At 38.9% G+C, this 19897-nt stretch overlaps 1 protein-coding gene across 3 annotated transcripts in view; it reads left to right on the plus strand.

Moving 5' to 3' along the window:
- The window catches only part of ZNF609 (zinc finger protein 609), a 184704-nt gene that overhangs the window by 121212 nt on the left and 43595 nt on the right, over positions 1-19897 (plus strand). For all 3 annotated transcript variants that reach the window (XM_064485461.1, XM_031452834.2, XM_031452835.2), the window contains one exon: positions 9291-9516. In XM_064485461.1, coding sequence (XP_064341531.1) covers positions 9291-9516 — 226 coding nt within the window. The remainder of the gene's footprint in view (positions 1-9290; positions 9517-19897) is intronic.

A 19897-nucleotide genomic window follows, 5' to 3' on the forward strand; every position in this document is an offset into this window, starting at 1 on the left:
TGGGCACCATACACTAAACACTTTATATTCAGTTAATTGCTACAGTGACCATATGAAATACAGGAACCCTTGATGTTTTAAACCAGTCTGTCTTTGAAGAAGATGAGCATTTAAAGTTTAAAACAGTTACCTACATTTTTTATTACATAAACAAATAAGGTACAGGACAGCCGGTACATATAAGCAAGCAAATATGTAGGCATTGTGTTGGCTAATTCTGGGAAAGGAAACTGCAGGGGTGGTAGGAGATGGAAGAGAATGTTTGCAGAGTTTGAGTAGGAAAGATCTAGGGAGTTTTAATACATGTGAAATTCAGTATGAGCTTTCAAGTGTGACCACTCTTAGAGTAACTAATATTGGCTATCATTTGAGATTGCCAGAATACTTTAGACACATTGCTAGGCACTTGACATATGTTAAAGAATTTAATCTTTTAAGCTACCCAGTAGAGTAAGAGTTATTTTCTCACCACAAGTGGTCCCCACCTGATAAAGTTCAGATAGGTGTTTTATGACTACCTGTTATAGAAGAGATTTCATCCTTGAGTGGTGAGGTTAGTTAGATGATTTTTTTAAGGCTCTTCCACACTATAATGCTATGATTTTGTCTGTGCATATTCTTTTAGGAAAATATATGTGATATAAAATTAAATGCTACAGTGTAAACATGATCTCTAGGAACTCAAATAGCTTTGTTGCTTAAGGTACTTTCTTTAGATAGAATTATCTCTCATTGGAATTACCCACTGTTTCCTGTCAAATCCACAAGTCTTATGTGGAAGTTAAACAAAATCAGTGGCTATTGTGTGACCTTATAGAACACAAAGTTTCCTAGGAGACACCTGGGCATTGAAGCCTACCTAAGCAGATGGCCATTTCCCACTTGGTTAACCGTGCTAAGGTGTCCATAATCAGGAGTTAACCCATAGTGTACAACACCCTTCAGACCACTTTGAGGTTTTATCTCTATACCTTTAGCTTAAATACAAAGACAGGGAAGAATTCTGTAGGAAATGATGGCTTCTGGTTAATTAAGGACCCATTTAAAAATTTCTTTTAGATAAGGCATGTTTAATTTCTGAACTACTAGATTACAATTTCAGAGAAATCTTATCCTTGACAATTTGAAAACAGATACTCAATGGAGCAGTTGATTCCCCCGCCCCTTGCAAGGGAGAGGGTCCGTTTTATCACTTGTTAATGACCAGCATTTGTTTGTCCATTTTATAAACAATTAACTGAGCCCTTTATTCTCCCAGGTTTTAAAAATACTCACTTATTACTCAGTTGCTGAAATTTCTTAATACCTCAGTTGTGAATGTCCCCTGCTTATAAAATCATTAGTCTGTGGATCTTAGAAGTGGTCTATCCTACTCCACTCTTCCTAATAATTTTCCCTGCCTTCGTGTCTCTTTTTCCTTCACCCTCTTTCCAAATTGCCAGGTTGTGGCAGACACACTTGTTTGCCTACTGAACAGGCAGTCTCTCTCAACTTCTTTGCCACAGAATCCCAGTTTTGTTGAGCAATCAGGTGGCATATGCTTCTGGAGAAGCTGATCGTTTACCCCATCTGACAACATGAAACTTAATTAATTCTCAAAATATAGCATGCAGACACCTAAGTATCTTTGAGACCTTTGCAGAGGTCCTGCTAGGTCAAAACTGTTTTCATAATAATGCTAAGGCATTATTTGCCTTTTTTCACTCTGTTGACATTTGCACCAAAGGTGCAAAAGCAGTGGTAGATAAAGTGGCTGACATCTTGGCACAAATCAAATCAGTGACACCAAATAGTACTAGTAGTCATTACATTGTTCACTGCTATGCCCTCACAGTTAAAGGTAAACATTTTTATAAAGCCAGTTGCACTTTAAAATATCATTACTAAAGCAGTAACAATGATTAATTTATCAAATCTCCACCTTTGAGTACATCATTTATGTTCTATGTGGCAAAATGGGAAGTACCCATGAAGCACTTCTGCCGCATGCCAAAGTACAACTGCTTGTCTCTAGCAACAACATTTGTGCAATTGAGTTGCGAGCTGAACTAGCCAGTTTCTTCGTGGAATGCCATTTTAACTTGAGAAAACTACTGACCCAAAACAACTTGGGTGTTTGGCCGACATTTTCTTAAATTAATGAAATGAGCCTAGGAAAAAAACTAATAATTATTTGCTGTTAATGATAAATTTGAGCTTTCAAGCTAACAGTATAATTTTGGAAAATTTGTACCTGCCCCTCACCCCCATGAGTTTGACAGCTTACCAGTATTTAAAGAGTTTTTTAATGAGCTCAGAGATAATGTTAACAAGTAAGACTTTTTGATATTAATGGAATATGTCAGTATTTGAAAGAGCTGTATAACTCAGTGAACCAGTATTTTCCAAATGACTAATGCATGATATTTAAAAGAAAATCATGCACGTAAAGAAACATTCCAAGTGCAAGCTAGACCAAGGATTGTAATCTAAGAGTACAAAAAGTTTATTGATACAGTTTCAGATTCCACATTGCCACTAATCTTTAAGAACTATCACTTGTTAAGTTTTAGTATCATATCAGAGAACAATATCCGCACTTATCTGTAAAGGAGATATATATCTCTGTGAGATCAGTTTCCTTTATATACTTCAACCAAAACAGTTCACCAACAGATTGAATGCAGTAGACATGAAAAACAAAATCTATGTATAACTGAATCACTTTGCTGTACTGCAGAAACTAACGCATTATAAATCTACTGTACTTCAATAAAATTTTTTTAGAAAATAGCAAAGTAGACATGAGACTCTAGCAGTCTTCTGTTAAACCAGACATTGAAGAGATGTGCAAAATGTAAATTAGTGCCACTGTTTTTTCCCTTTCTTTTGAAATATTGTAGCTATTTTAATTTAAAATGTTATATATATATATGTTAATACATAACAGGTTTTGAAATGCTATTTTGAACAAGTTAATGCATATTAAATTTTTTCTTTTTAAATGCTAGTATGATAGATATCAATAGATATATTCCACATAAATGAAAGTTCTTTGGGGGTTCTCAGTTTTTTTTATTAATCTTCTTATTTTGAGACAATAGTAGTCGACATTAATGCAGTCCACCTGTCTTGTTCAGATTTTCACCATTTTAGTTGTCCTTGTGTGTGTGTGTGTGTGTGTGTGTGTGTGGGTGGGTGGGTGTATTTAGGTTTAGGATTTTTTTTTTTTTTTTTTTTGGTGGGGGAAGGTAATTAGGTTTATTGATTTATTTTAATGGAGGTACTGGGGATTGAACTTAGGACCTCATGCATGCTAAGCACGCACACTACCACTGAGCTACACCTTCCCCCAATGTGTGTGTGTTTAGTTCTGTGCAGTGTTATCACATGTCTCGGTTGGGTGTCTACCACATAGTCAAGATGCAATTCAATCACTGCTAGGATCCCTGTGTAGCTTCCTAACTATACCCACCTCCTTTCCTCCTCCCACCAACCCTTACCCTGGCCACTACTAGTCTGTTCTCTAATTTTGTCATTTCAGAATTATTGGTTGTTTTGAATAAATTAATTAGTACATACTAAAAGCTTTCAATTTTAATTTCTAACACAGTAAATATCAATGGATATACATCAATACATAAATAAAAGCTCTATAAGGTTCTCAGTTTTTAAAACTGTGAAGGTTTCCCAAGACCAGAAAGTTTAAGAACAGCTGGCTTAAAGCAGGGAAAATCATTCCCATTTTCCCTGTCCAAGCTACTACAGAGCAAGATGTGGTTTGTGATGTCTCAATTAAAATTCTCATGTTTCCTCATAGGACTGTCAATAGGAATGGTGATTAGGTTCTTTAGCAGAGTTTGTCCATCCATGTTATAGCATAGAGAAGTTGATTCTTTTCTTCCACCATCTGTGATTCTGAATGATTTGGAGAAAGGCTTTAGCTTTCTGTTGTATTTACTTTACATAATGGTGTAGAGAAGACATGCTCCAGCCCTGACTTTTTAGGAAATGAGTATATGAAAGAAAGTAAGAAGTGTGTTCAGGAGAGGAAGTAGTTGCAGCCAAAGAATGAATTTTTCTCAAATTCTTTATTCTTGAGAAGCTAATTTTAGTGCTTTCCTTGGAACAATACAGCAATAGGAGGATGGATCATCAACCTTTCGTGGGAAAAAAAAATGTAGTCAGTTTCAGAGGTAGTATTAGGTCTATTTCAACATTCATCAGCTACAAAGTTAACAGCATTCCTGGAGGAAAATGTAAATTTCAAGCAGGCAGGAGAGTGTAGTGAGAAGACTTAGAAGAGCAAGAGATACTTCATTCAGTAAAAACCTTTGCTACAGTAATAGACACTGCGATGTGATTTGGGTTGTGCATTGATTTCATTTATGAGATTTTTTTTTCCTTTGTTCAGTTTCAAGCATAATTCATTCAGTCCCACACATTGGGAGTTTTAGACAGGCGTAAATATTAGAATCATTTGATCTGCTATCTCCTTTTCTTTACCACAAGAGGTCTTTAGAGTCTCAGCCTGAGATAGTATAGGGATCATTGCAGGAGAACTCCCTCTGGCTAATCTGTAGGTTATATGTTCACTGCACTTGCATTTTCTAGTATACACTGGAACAGCCTTCACTGCTGACCTTGACCAGGTGCTGATTGGTTAAAGTTGAGTGCTAAAGTAAGTCTTCTGTGAATAATGGAATACGTAGCTTTTAAGAACTGTTTGATGTTTGACTATGGTGCCAACTGCTGTGTCTTTCCTTGTCTCTTTTTCCTCTTGGCCTTCTGCTACAAAATGTCTTGGAAATTAATCAGAGTAACAATCAATTTCTTTTTCAAAGCAGCCCAAGTGAAATCTGGAAACTCAGCAAAGCAGCAGGCCTCTTTTCTCTTCCCCTCCTCTCGCCTCCCTCCTCCTTCCCTCCTTCCTTCCTCCCTCCCTCCTTCCTTCCTTCCTTCTTCTTGGACAGGCACTTAGAGAGGTACTTAGTTTTTGAAAAGGGGCTGATTACCTCCTTCACTAATAGTTAGATGTTAAGCTGTTTTGGGATGTACTTGGAATATTCTGCTGCATTCTGACAACAGCTTTGTGGAGAGGAAGAATTTGGATTTCTGCCTCCATCTTCAGTTATTCTGATTTCCATCCATCAGCCTCTCACAATAGAGAATTACTGATTTCAGAATGAGCAAAAATAATTGCTAATTTTTTTAAAATACAGTAAACTTATTTTGTCTCAAAATGCCAATCAACAGAAGGCAGTTCAAATAACTGAGTACTTTCCCCCCTGTTTTAATTTGAGAGATAAATTACCTGCTCTTTTTTTTTTTTTTAAGTAACTCACAATAAAAAGTTTCTGAGCAAATCAAGTTTAATATAATACATCGGCTGGAGGAGGACTTATATGTTTGTCCATGGATCAAGAATGTATATTACTGTTAGTATTGCTAATGCCGAGTCACTGTAATCTTGAAGGACCTATGAAGTTATTGACAAAAAAGAACATCTTATTAATTACAGTGTTTAGTATATTTGATGCCATTCTACTTTCTGCACAATCTTTTCTGATAAATCTGAGCATTCATCTAACCATTTTCCCCAATAATCTTGGATAAAAGGGAGTTTCTTAGAGTTATTGCAGTTATCAGTAGAACCAGCTTCCTTTCAGCCTTTTGACTGTGAAGGTAAAAATGTCAGACTCATATTTGTGAAGAGGAGAGTCTGTTCCAAATATTTTTTCACTGCATTTTCTACCCCTAAAATTATGTTGCAACCTTGACATTTTTCCTCTATTAGTGCCTCTCAAATGTGAGAAGCAGCTGAACTCAGTGTATAATTACTTCTTGGGGGAAATTAGTGGCTCTGGCCTTTATTCTCTCCAGTCCTCATTTCTGTGTCACCTGCCTATCAGCACTCAGATCCCTTAATAGGTGCTAGTAGACTAACATCTAAAGGTTTACTTAAAAGAAGTATTATTAAAAGATAAAGGACATGAAGTGCTGGGAAACTTAAGAGATTTCCATCTGTAACCTCTATGTCTGTTTACAGGTTTTTGTTTTGTTGTTGGCCTTCCCATTTCAGCGAGCCCCATGGTCCATGGTGGCACTTCTTAGCATTTTTGAATATGAGAATTGGCCCAGCTTTTATTGTTGTCATAGTTGTTAAGACATTTAATGACCTTGACTTTTTATATTTCTATTCCTTATGTTCCCTGCTGGCATCAGTCTCTTGACAGTCCCTGCTCTTATATCCTAAGTATGTGGTAAAGATGGCAAAATGAGTCATTTTTAAAATTTTTACCCTCTTGGAGAGTGATAAATGAAGCTGCGTTTGTTCCAGTGAATAGTAGAATTTGAAATCCCACAAAGCCACCTAGGTTATTAGATGAATATCGCAGAGCTGCTTATTATGCACTATGGCTTAATGTAGATTATAGATGTGACCAAACAGTAATTAGCAGAGCTAGAGCTGTAATTAAACATTATTGTGCTGCTCTGTGATTTCTCCTTAGATTTCTGTTGCAAAGTAGAAGGAAACTGAGTAGTCGTTCCAAATCCGTAGGTGGATTTCCTCACTTTTTCCCACCCCCAAAATCTCACTTAATTAGCTAGATAATTAAAGTCATCCTCACACAAAGATCCTGAACTCTACTTAGTAACTTAACTCTGATCAGTAAGGGCAGCTTGATGCACACACACGTTAATCAGCTCCTTCCGTGTATTGTTATACTTAGTGATCAGTTCAGCTAAGTTTCTTCTCTTCAGGTTTAATTTCGCAATGGTGTTTTGTATTTATATCTTAGATGTTGTTTTCTGGATCTGTCAGTATAGAATTGTGAGCCTGGTTGCCTGGTTTTGTCTAGAATGTTAGTAGCTTATCTTTCCCTTGGCCTCTCAGCAGTACTGAATAAACCTAAAGCCTAACAGGAAATGAAACCACCTCCAGAAAGAGCTGTCTGTGATGGCTGAGAGAGTGTGCAGGGGACCCCCTGCAGACTTACCTCCCTGGGTACTCGGGATTGCTGCCTCAGCAATGAACTGGGTTGGCAGTAGGACTTGCCCAAGTGAGGCAATCAGGAAATTCACAGGAGTAACCTAGAAGGTTTAGGCCAATTTCTGTGTCCAACAAAGAAGACAAAAAAATTTCTCTGCTAGTAAAAGAAAGATATAAAAAAGGGAACAAACTGCAAGCAAAGGAAATGCACATACTGTCAAGCTGCTTCTAACTCAGTTCTCCAAGAGAAAGAACCAAGACATAGAGGTACGGCCCCTTTCTAGTATCTCTCACGGGTAAAATGTCGAGGAACCTTTCTTTCCAAAGAGTTAATGAACCGCTTTTTTGTAGCTTTCCTGAGAGGGCTTAGTGATTAGAGCCAGAATCCAGCACTACACAGTAGCAGCAAGAAATCCGGTTTACTTTTTTTGTGTTGCTTTCACCTTCAGATATATTCATAGTAGTTTTAAAGGGTCTTTCAAGGTTTCAGTACCTCCCAAGAATGTTGCCAAGTTAAATTATAAATGCCTGATTTTCAACAGTGCAAAAACCAAAAATACCTTTTGGCATTTACCATTATGCAGAAGATTCATCATTCAGGCTTCTACTTTCATTTTATAAGAAGAGTGGAGTTAGGGAAGTACAGGGTGGATGCATGTAATAACAAACAGATAAGGATAATGTTTTGGCAGCTTTTCAAGGACCAGAATTAATCAGAATCAGTGTCTTGGCATTCTGTGGACTCTTGACAGTGATGATCTGCAAATAGCACTGACTTCCAATCCAAGACGTCAGAGCTGGCTGTAGAGAATGGGTCCAATACCCAGATCTCAGCTTCCAGGGTGATATTGGAGGCCAGGAAAGTGTGTGTTCGTGCATATACGTGTTAAGAAAAGGGAGATGGATTATAGTAGGGTGGTGGTCATGCAGTAAACTATTCTAGAACCAGAGTTCTGTTGCAGAGTTGCCCAGCAGCTTGATTTATGGGTGCATGTGTGCTGGCTCTGAATGTAGGTATGTTGAAGGAGTACATTTAACCTGGAGTAAAAAGTCTTCACAAGGGAAACAGGGTCCGAATCCTTGACTCTCATTTTCTAGGTCTTCTGATTGATTTCATACTTAATCTCTAGGGAAGATCAGTCAGTGTGTGTACTGAGGGCTTTTGCACGTGCAAAACACTGTTTAGTTAGGATGTGGGCACTGTTAACTCAGTGTTGGTACTTTGTCAACCTGATAGATGCTAGGATTTAAAGAGTTAAGGGATTATTACTCTTTATTACATCTTTTCTTCTAGCTTTAGATGTGTTGCTTTCTTCTTGGAATCCAAGGAATTGCATTTTTGGTGAGAGGTTCTAGTTTTGGAGGTGGATTGCTGGTTCTTGTGGTTGACTATTCCTGTGTATGTGTACGTAATCGACTTCATCTGCAGACTGCTATGGATTGGCCTCTAGATAGTGACAGTACCTCCTATTTCTTACAGATAAATTTAATGTTAGATTCACACTCCAAAATGCCAGTCTCATTAACCAATCAGTGTTATAATCTCTGTGGGTTAAAAAACCCCATCAGATTACTCCCAGTCCTCCTATAACTTTTAAGTAGATTTCTTCTACCTGAAGATGAACTAAAGATTTAGTCCGCTTTTTGTTTTTTTAACATTTCTTTTTAATTTTAATTTTTTGAGGGGAGCAAGGGAGAAGGTAATTGAGCTTATTTATTTTTAATGGAGGTACCGGGGATTGAACGTAGGACCTTGTGCGTGCTAAGCATGGAATCTACCACTGAGCTAGACCCTCCCCCCAGGTCTAGTCCTCTTGAAATGGCATTCCTGGGGTCTGGATATTTCTTCCCCTCTTGATCCCCACCTGTATTCTTGGATTTTATACCAGATTAATGTATTATTTGTTGAATGATTGGAGGGAAGCAAAGTGGTAGCAGTAAAACATGCCTCAGAAGCTGAGCCTTTGTCATCAATCTATGTGTGCTGTTGCTGTTGAAATCTAGCGCTGATTCTCTTTCAGTAGAGCTTTTAAAATAAGATGAGGTTTGGGGTTTTTTTAATACACTTTTGGCCAAGCACAGTTTATGAGGAAGATTGTTGATAAGAAATAGAGCTTCTCGTAGCCCAGGGTGTGCTCATCTAAACCCCTAGATTTGTAGTGTTATCATGAGCTAGAACTTCACAGTAAGGACCAAGTCTTATATTTAAAGCCCTGTGCACTCTGGCAGGAAAAGATGTTGGACTGGATTAAATGCAGAGAAAATATTTCCTCTAAATGTTCTCGCAACTCAGCTACAACTTTCTCTTCCTCTGCAGATGGAGTCCCCTGTCTCCACACCAGCAGTGCTGCCACTGCACCTTTTGGTGCCAGTGGTCAGTAATGACATCTCATCCCCCTGTGAGCAGATCATGGTTCGTACCCGATCAGTTGGGGTCAACACATGTGATGTGGCTCTGGCCACAGAGCCAGAGTGCCTGGGCCCCTGTGAACCTGGGACAAGTGTCAACCTTGAGGGCATCGTGTGGCAGGAAACAGAAGATGGTAAGTGCTACGTGCGGCTTTCCGATCCCTTCTCAACCTGCTTCTGTCAACAGGGGCTTGTTGTTATAAATAATACCAAGTATTTACTAGGAGTCACAAGTGACCATAGTTTGCTGGTGAGACCTACCCAGAGGATTATAGCAAACTTCTCTGAAATTGCCCAGCTTCTAGAGATTGCCAGTTTGAAAAATCAGTTATCTCCCCTTCATAGCTATTCAACAGTGTTGGCCCTGGTACTTACACACACATTTGGTAGGTGCTGGCCATGTAATTCAGACTGTGTCTGTACACTCCATTTTCCTTGCTATCATTTTATGTAGGAGAATTTGAATATACATGAACTTTTGGGTCAGGCTTAAAGATGAAAAAGGGCAGCTGTGGGAGTCAAGGAAATGGAAAACAGGCACTCTTAAGTTGACTTAGTGTTGGCTCATTGAATATGCAACTCTTGCCGTTTTTAACACCTGGAGGTGCAGCCAACTCCTTCCCACTGGTTGCCTCATTGCCCAGCCACCCACACCACTTCATGCATCTGTCACTTAGTGCAGATTTTATAGGCCTAGGCAACAGGGAATACTGTTTACTTGGTCTTGTTTTCATGCATCTGCTACACAGTTGGCTCACCGTATGGTGCTGCTGCCCAAGGCTACCATCTAGACTTCCTGTATGTTCCATTTGCCCCTGAGAATGGAATCTCTTCTGTTTTGTAAGTTCATAAACCTGAACAAATAGGGGGCAAAGGGACCTAACCAGGTATTTCAGATCCCTTGGTACCATCTGTGGCAATCTGATTTCAGTATATATTCTTTTTATAAAGAATCCAAGTCCTTGTCATAGAATGTGTGGTTAGTGAGGCTGGCCCTCAGAGTCCCATCAGGTCTCTGCATCAGTAACCAGACTTTCAAAGTGTCCCCATTCTGAGGAGTTTCGAGGCCCAGAGGAGCACAACTAATTATCTCTGATTATCATAAGCTGTCTTGTCAGTCTGCCCATAGAAATTTAGGCATTTCATTCTGGTCATTCTAATAAAAGTCTGTTTCTCTGAATATTTTGTTGTGATTCAGTATTTAAAGTCTTCATGCAGTAGGTGCTAATGTGACACAGGTTAAAAATTCTGTGTTCTTGTCATTAGCAATATAGTGAAGTTTAAGCTTATAGAATAACAAACATTGCTGATGAAGTTTTATTGTGTGCCTAAGACCATAATGCAAAAAGGAAAAGAAAATAATCCTATTGTGTTAGAAACTGATGCAGAGACAGCAGAGAGAGAGAGAGGTTGATCTAGCGGTTGACTCTATATGTGTGTATACAGTGTGCAACCTAAAATCACAGGTGGCTGCCTCTGATTTTTGAAAAATTCATCTGCCTTTGGCCAAACATCTGAACAGCCAGAGTCTGTTGGAATGACAAACATATACAGACCACAGCTCTGGGCCGCCAAGCAAACTTCGGGGCCTGTTGCCTCATCATATTGAAAATACAAAACATCAATATCCTGCCAATTTACTGTATTCTGCTCATCTGTGTGATCATGACTTTCTCCAAGGGCAGTGTGCTTTTCATGTATGTGAATCTGAGAGTTCACACTGAGAGTGGGGCTAACCCTTTCACCCTCCTGAGAACAGTGGTTACCTTTTTATCTGAGGATCCTGTTCTCCCTCCTTGTCAGTGGGGATGTTGGTGCAGTTTTTTGTTTTTTGTTTTTTGCTTTTTAATTATTTGCTCTGAAAGACTCTGGTTGTTGCTGGCAGCCTATTACCAAGATCCCCGTTACACACTTTAAATTCACGCTGTATTTATATCATAGTTTGCAGTGTTGTATATAATTATACTTTTCTATTAATGTCTTTCTCTTCCACTGTTCTTAAAGTTCTGTGAGCTCAGAAACTGTGTTTTGCTCACCATTATATCCCTAGTACTTAATGCCTGGCACCTATCATAGGCCCTCCAAAATATTTATTTGAGTGAATGAATGCTTGCACCTGTGTGATTGTCATTTCTGGATCCATTCATATGTATCTAATAGGTACTGTAATGTCAAATACTTCCAAAATTCTATACCTTCTCAAACTCAGAATAAACATTACCCTCACCAGGTTTAAGATCACTCTAATTTATTTAAACCTATAAGATGTTTAGTTCTCTTAGTTTTAACACCTTATTTTCTCCCACTTATATTGTGTTTCAGAGCTTAGTACCTCACTTCTTTCTTTTTCTTTCATCCCAAGAGAAAGAATCGTTCTGCAATTTTACACTCTGCTTTCTGGTCATCCCAGAGGCCCTTCACCTGAACTGGCTGTTGGCAAAGGTCTGAATTGGAATCAGTTGGTTCAGATTCCTTTTGATCTTTAGATAACAGATTTTCTGCAAAGATCATTCTCTCAGATATATAAGAGCTAGTGTACTGAATCAGTTCTCAAGTTAATAATAAGAACTATTTACAGATACTTAAAAAAAAAATCCTTCTAGCCTTCTAGGTTTTTTGTTTGCATTCTAACTCTTTGTACTTCTTTCTGTCTCTCTGTCCGACATACTTCTTCAAATGGAAGAACCCGTACAGCTTAGAGAGAAGCCATGAGTGCTTGGCCTCTGAAGGAAATGAGGATCCTGAGGTCCCTGTAAAACTGAGCCACCTTGCAGAGAACAGGTATAGGGGTCATGGCCTCAGTTCTTCCTCATTTCTTTGTTCACCTGTCTGGCAGCCTTGCTTCTTTCTTTCCTAGCTCTCACTGTAAACCTTGTCTGGAGGCATTTGGAAATTCCTGCAGATCCTATCTCTTTTTAGGCCATTCCTAATTCAGCCAGCACTACAAAGATCCTCCCTAGGTTCAACCTTAGGACTATTAAGAAGACCGAAGTATAACCTGGAGTGTTTTCCTTGGCTTGAGACTTACTCTTAGCACTTACACAGAGGCCTGATTCCCCTTGATTTCACTTTGTCCCACCTCACTTCAAATCAGAATTCACAGGTCCCAAGACTATTTTTGGTTCACAAGTCTTACGTTGTTTCCAGGACCAGGGTTAAGGTATCAGAAATCTTAAGGCAGACCATATACTTCTGCTGAGGCAAAATTGCTTACTGGCTTCTATGGTATTTTAAGGAAAGGCAAAGCTGACTTACTAGATAAGAATTCCTGAAGTGCTACAGGGTCTCCTTTTTAGACCGCAGCACTAAGTCGAAGGCCATCACTAACAGCATATTTCACTTTGGCAGATATACTTTCTAGAAGAATTTGTGATACAGTGAAAAGAGCTCTGGAGAGAAAATCAGGAGACCTCTATGTCCTTGCCACTATCATTGTGACCTTGGACAAGTTCCTTAACTTCTTTGAACCTTAGTTACCTCATCTCTTAAATACAGTTGAACTAGGTGACCAGTGAGGACATATCCAGCTTTTAAGTTACTACACTTAAACCTTAGAGTCAGCATGGATCCAGTACTACTTGATTATGGCATATACCAATGGACAGTTTCATATACTACTCATGAGAATGAAGACTGGAAAATATTAATACCATTGGTGAGATTTTATTGTACACTTGCTTCTATAGATTTGTTTAATCAGAAAAATTGAACTATTTACCTTGCCAGTCTCAAACTGAAGAAATATCCACCTCCCATTTTTCAGTACCTGACCCCAGACTGACAAGTGAAAGAATTCACAAAACTGAGCTAGCTGGTTTTGATACAAGTTTATGCTAGCTGACAGAAGCTGAGTTCACAGTACCGCTTAACAGTCCCTTCATCTGCCTGTTACGTTCACACTCCCCAGTACTTACTTCATTCTCAAGATTCATTAATCCATTCCATTCTCTCTTCAGGCTCTTAAACAACCAAGGTCAAAGCTACCCACCTACATCCTCCAGCTTCCCTTCTATTTATTAAAATGTACTTTTTATTGTTATTTCCTTTTTCTCTTCTTATTCTGAAGATTCTTTGAGACTTTATACCATGAATTTTATCTACTCTTCTTCATCTTCATTCTTTCCTCTCCTGTTTAAACTCTCCCACTGTAACACTTCCTTACAGTGAAAATACTTTCCTCATCCTTGCTACCCCTTTGAACTACTGACCTCTCCCCTTTTCTTGCCTACTTGCTATTGCTGTTTTCGATCTCTTTTTACCTGCCCGGTATCATATAACACCTTGCCATCAGATTTCTTCTGCCACTATTTGAAACATTTCTCATACCAATGATCATCTGTTTTCCAAAGGTCTTCTCTGTCTTTCCTTTACTTTTAGAAGCTCTGCTATTTCTTCATTCTTGGAGATCTTCTCTCTTGCCTTTGTAATATTGCACTTCCCCAAATTTCCATGTCTCTTTCTAATTAATTTTTCTCTTTATCTTGTGTCACTCCTTCTTCTTTCATGTATTCATTAGGTTAGAAACTCCTAAAACTGATGGGTTTTAGGATGCTGAAATACTGATCGTTACTGTCCTGTTGTTTTCTAGATGGGACCTGTGGCAGCTGGTGCCGCACTCCCTTTGCCTGACAAGCAGCCTCATCCGCAATATATTTTTTCACTTACGGTGTGTGCCATGGTGAGGGAAGTTGAGGAAACATTGAGTTAAGGATGGGATTTGGCTGCTAGGAACAGAAAATGAAGTAATAATGATTTAATGTAAGAGAATTCTGAAGATAGGCAGTCTAAGGCTGTTACAGTGGCTTCACAAGGAGTTCCAGGCTCCTTACAGTTACTTATTTTTGCAAAATTGCTAATCTAGCTCTAGCCAACATGTGTACTCCCCAAGTTTGAAAACAGAGGAGAATGGTAAAACAGCATAGCATCTGCTTTCCACCTAATCTGTTTCCCTTTGACAAGCTTTTGAACAGTTTGCAAGCCTCTGGTTTTGTGTATTACACCTAATACATTGAAAACCCCAACAGACCACTGGAAAAAAATTTTTTTTAACTATAGTATAGTTGATTCACAATGTTGTATTAGTTTCTGGTTACAGCAAAGTGATTCAGTTATATGTATGTATTTTTTCATATTCTTTTTCATTATAGGTTATTATAAGATATTGAGTATAGTTCCCTGTGCTATACAGTAGGACCTTGTTGGTATTTAAAAATATTTCCCTTTCAATCATCATATATGTTTTAAATAATTCAGAAGAATCGTGTATGACGTTTACCCAGACAGTTAACATTTCTGTTGTTCTTCCTCCATTCCTGATGTTCTGAGAGTCCCCTCTATTGTTTTCCTTCTGTCTGAAGACTCTCCTTTGGTAATTCTTTTAGAGCAGATCCACTGGGAATTAATTCTGTGAGAACGTCTTTATTTTACTTTTATTCCTAAACGATATTTTTTCCTGGATATAGAAATCTAGGTTTACATTTCTTTCAGTACTTTAAAATGTTCCGTTTCCTTTTCACCTTCATGATTTCTGAGACATATACAGTCACTTAAATTGTTATTTGCCTATAAAGTAATATGTCATTTTCCCCTGTTGTTTTCAAAGTGTTTCTGTCATTTGGAGCATTTTGATTATGATATGTCTGACATGGATTTCTTTGAGTTTATCCTGTTTGAAGGTTCGCTTAGCTTCTTGAATGTGTAAATTTGTCTTTTTTCAAATCTTGGGAGTCTTTGGCCTTTGCTTCTTCATTAATTCTTTTTGTTTTGTGCCACCCTCTTCCTCCTCTCCTTCTAGGACTGCAGTGTCATGACTATACACCAATCCTTATTTGTTTCCACCTAGAATTTCTGTGTCTGTTCTTCTCTATTAGACTATAAGATGGTTAGGCCAGGAACTGCATTTTATATATCACGATATTTCTCCAAGGATTAGTTCAGTCTTTACACAGAAAGTAAAATAATCACTTAATATTTGATTAATAAAATTGTGTAGGTAAAACTTGTCATTTTTTTTGGTAACCTCTCTTGGGCTCATTTGCTAGTTATTGGTTAAAAATAATGAGGAATTTTGTAAGGTGCTTTCTTTTTTTTTTTTTTTTATAACAGTTGCTCCCAGCACCAATTTTTTGAAATTACAAAAGTCAGAGATAGAACCTCTAGAGATTTTCAGAGGAAATGGTTTGAAATTATACTCTGAGGAACTTGAGCATGGAGGAACCTCAGAAGCAGTCATAAATAAGGAGTGAGGGGTGCTGAGTGGACAGGCCCCAGCCCCCACCTCTGCTACCCCAACAGATGAAACCCAGAGGAGTTCTACTTTGGGGTGACTTATATGTTAAGCTCCCTTGTAAAACTATGTTTGAAGAGGAGTCTTCTGTTTTGATAATCATTTATCTAGGTTCACCCTCCCACTCCACGTTGAAATCCTCTTACAACATCTCTGAAATCAGTCTGGTCTTCTTTTGCCGGAATATCAGAAAGACAGAAGTTGTAGTGCTGTACCACGTTTTTGAAGCTGAAGTGAGTGCAGCTGCCTTATATGCCAGAGTGTATGAAAAGCTGAATTCTAGCTTAATGATTTGGTGGGGAGGAGAAAGTTTTCAAGTTTTGCACTTGGTGAAGGTTTTGTTATATATATGGGTAAGCAGACATGGAAAAGCTATGCATTTCCTTCTCCACATCAGGGTGTACATTTTTATTCCAGCAACTAGCAGTGTCTGAAACTGAGAAGAATTGTGTCCAGGAATAATAGTGCCTTAAAGGCATAGTCGTGCAGAACAAATATCTCTGAATTAGAGTCAAGAGAGTTGGATTCCAGAACAGATTATACATTTAGCTAGCAGTGTGATCTTGGATAACTCTCTGAACTTCTCCTGCCCTTAGATTTCCTACTTATAGGGGCTTGGGCTACATCTGCCCTACCCAGTAGAACTTTTGGTGATGGAAGTGCGCTCTCCAAAATGATAGTCCAGTGACATGTGGTATTGAGCACCTGAAATGTGGCACCTGGAACTGAATTTTTAATTTTATTAAATTTAAACATTCACATATAGCTAGTAGTTTACCATATTGAACATCTTATGGGCTAGATGATCTTTAAGTTATATATACCTAGAAGTGTATATATGCTCTTGAGAAGAAGAGTCATCTGTGGGAGGATGAAGAGACTGAGTAAACAGCTGACATCTACACAGACCAGGGTGACTTCTGTGTGCTCTGTGTGCTGTTACCTGGGAGAACATTCGGCTCTGCTTCAAACTCTGTGTTTGAGCCCTGTACTTTGGTCTGTGGGCTGCAGCTTCCTCATTATCAGAGTAATAGGCAGTGGTTTTGCTTAGCAGGAAGTTAGTCTGCCTGTGGTAGCTCCGCTGAGAACCTGTCTCAGCCGATCTTCATCCTCAGCTGATTGCAGATCCCAGCTGTGGGCCTTTGTCCTTCTCACTAAAAGGAAGAGGCTGTCCATTAACCTTTCATGGAAATCGTAACCTTAATAGTTACCCTTGGTTTATTCTGTTTGATTCTGATGTAGGAAGTTATGTGTGTGGACCATGAAATATCTAATTTTAGCTACTTATACCAGAAAGTAAAGATGGTTCTCAGCTACTGATTTTTCTTTTTCCTTGGCTGTAATTAATGCTCTTTCACTTTCAGTCTTGCCTCAGGCAGCTCTTACCTGGAGGGAGATGGTGTGCAGTGACCAGGGTTTCTCTACTGCTTAGCCAGCTGCTTACTAGCCTGACTCTTGCAGAAACAGCTCTACCAATAGCACAGTCGTAAAGAGCCTAGCAGCCATGGTCTGGCACCACAAGTCTTCATAGCAACAGACCACCACATGGCAACAGCAGCCACACAAAGAAAGCATTAGGGAAATCTATACTTACTTTCTCCCAGCCCCTCCTCCACCCAAAACAACAGCCAACACATTCTTCCCACCTGGCAGTTAACTCCCAGGGGATGCTTTAGGGCAGTTACGTGTTTGTGTACCCTTGTGGATTGTGTTATCTGTCCACTGTCTTATATTTAAATCTTGAAGCCCTAAGGAAAAATTTCAGTTACAGACTTTTTTGCGTTTCATTTTGCAAATTGCAGAATAAACTAATCTCCCTTTTGTGCACTCTCACCTACCTCCACCCTCCCCTCCAGCAAAGGAGAGTCAGGCAGTGAGTTGGCCAGGCTGCAAGCTTGCCAGATATGTAAGGCTTGTTTCAAATGAGATTCTTTTGATATTTCAGTAACAAAACCCTCTCAGATGGGTTCAGAGACATACCTCTGTTGTTGTTAATGCCATCCTTTAACAAATAATTTAGTTCATCTACTTCTCTATGAACCCCAGTAAGTGATACCTAGGCAATAAATACAGTTCTGATATAAACTGGGGCTAATCACGAGCCCCAGCTAATTTAGCTTTGGCATGATTCCAAGGGGAAAAGGCCCCATTTGAGAGCCTTTGTGTTTTCTTGCCCCGTTGATAAGGTTATTTAACTAGTCTGGGCCTCAGTTTGCTCATTTACAAAATGAGGAGGTTGGACTACATCTCTTTGTGGTCCTTCCAGCTCTGATATTTATAACTGATCATTTCTGTGGGACAGAAGAGGGAACTGTCTTTATTAATCATGGGTTGTGGTGAGGGCTGCTGGAAGATGTTGTTGGACCCTCCTGTTTCAGTGCTTACACTGCTAAAAGCAGGTCCTGGCCCTGCCCTCATTGATAAAGCTGATGGGCAGAAGCTGTTAACAAACTTGGCAGCTAGCCTTTTCTCTCATGGCAGCAGTTTCATACCAGTTCAGGCAGAGCTTTTCTCCAAAGTCACTGCTACTGCCTCTTAATGATACCAGTGAGATATTTTCTCTCTCCCTCTCTCTCTCTCTCCTGTCTCTCTCCCTACCCACACCTCCTCTCTGTCTCTGACTACTCGGTGAAACAAGACGCTGTTCTCCACCTCTTCTGCTACTTTGTTATCCCATCTCCCATAAGCTCTACTGAACAAGGAAATCGTAGGGCATCAACTTTATAATATAGGCAGCTGGAGATAATTTCCCCAGGATAGGGTGGGTAGGTAGCTGATTCCCCTGGCATGAGGCAGCATTGCTAAATGGCCTTGTGTTCTGTCTGCCAGGCTTTGGCTTTGTTAGGCCCATTGAGGCCTCTCTGTATTTGAGTTAAATTATAGTGGCAAACCAGGCCCATGTACTTTTAGAGGGTTAGGGGTTAGAAAGAATGGAAAGTGTGTCATTTATAGGCCCCTGCTACTTGCTAATTGCATAAGGAATCCACTGTCCCTGTGCTTACTCGTGCCGGATCCTTTATTTCCCTTCTCCACAGCAACAAGCTCTATGACAAAAAGGCTATGGTGAGAAATTGAGTAGCTCCCCTCCCACAAGTTGTACTCTATTTTCTCTTTAGGATGTCTAAAACAAGCCTGAAAGACTGCTATCAAATAATTTTCTACCTTCATTGAACTAATAATCAAATGAAACTTTTAACCCTGAACGAATTCAGTGAACAACCTGCTTTCTCCTTATTTGACTCTAATTATCCCTCTCTTTTAAAAGTTTTCCTGTATCATCTGTATACTTGAAATACTGTGCATCTTCCTATTTACCAAGCTCCCCTCTGCTTTTTAGCTTTTACCCTACTCGTTAGAATTATTATATTTAAAAAGTCTTCCAGAATCAAGTATCAGTATGGAGAAGGAATGGGTGAATAAAGCAGACCCTGCACCACCACGCTCACCCCCGTATGCTGTTGCTTTAGATATTAGACTGGTCTCCTACCCTGGCAGTTGGACAGACTGCCTTTGAAGTATAGAACTTGTCTAAAAGTATAGAACATTCCAGATGATCCTGACTCTGATGTACAGGAGTCACAAACCCAAAGATTTTGTTTTTGTTTTTATGTTAATAGATCTTTCAGCAACAGTATAAAAATATAACATTGATAGACCTAGAGATTATCATACTTAAGTGAAGTAAATCACACAGAGAGAGATAGATTTCATATGATATCTCATATCTGGAATCTAAAGAAAATGATACAGATGAACTTATTTACAAAACAGAAATAGACTCACAGACATAGAAAACAAACTTATGGCTTCCAAAGGAGAAGGGGGTGCAGATAAATTAGGGATTTCGGATTAACGGATGCACACTACTATATATAAAGTAGATAAACAACAAAGACCTACTGTATACCACAGGGAACTGTATTTGATATCTTGTAATAACCTAGAATGGTAAAGAATCTGAGAATATATATATATACACACACACATGTATGACTGAATCACTTTGCTATACACCTGAAATATTGTAAATCAACTATACTTAAGTTAAAAATTTTAGAAACAACAACAGAAATATGAATATGTGCACAAATCATAAGCACACAGGTCACTGAATTTTCAAAGTGAGCACACTCCGTGATACCAGCACCTAAATGAAGAAGTGCAGTATTACCAGAACCCCAGGAGCCCCTTCATATCTCCCTTTCAATAGCTCACCCCTCAAAGAAAAT

This window comes from Camelus dromedarius, chromosome 5 (genome assembly GCF_036321535.1).
Source record: "Camelus dromedarius isolate mCamDro1 chromosome 5, mCamDro1.pat, whole genome shotgun sequence".
NCBI lineage: Eukaryota > Metazoa > Chordata > Mammalia > Artiodactyla > Camelidae > Camelus > Camelus dromedarius.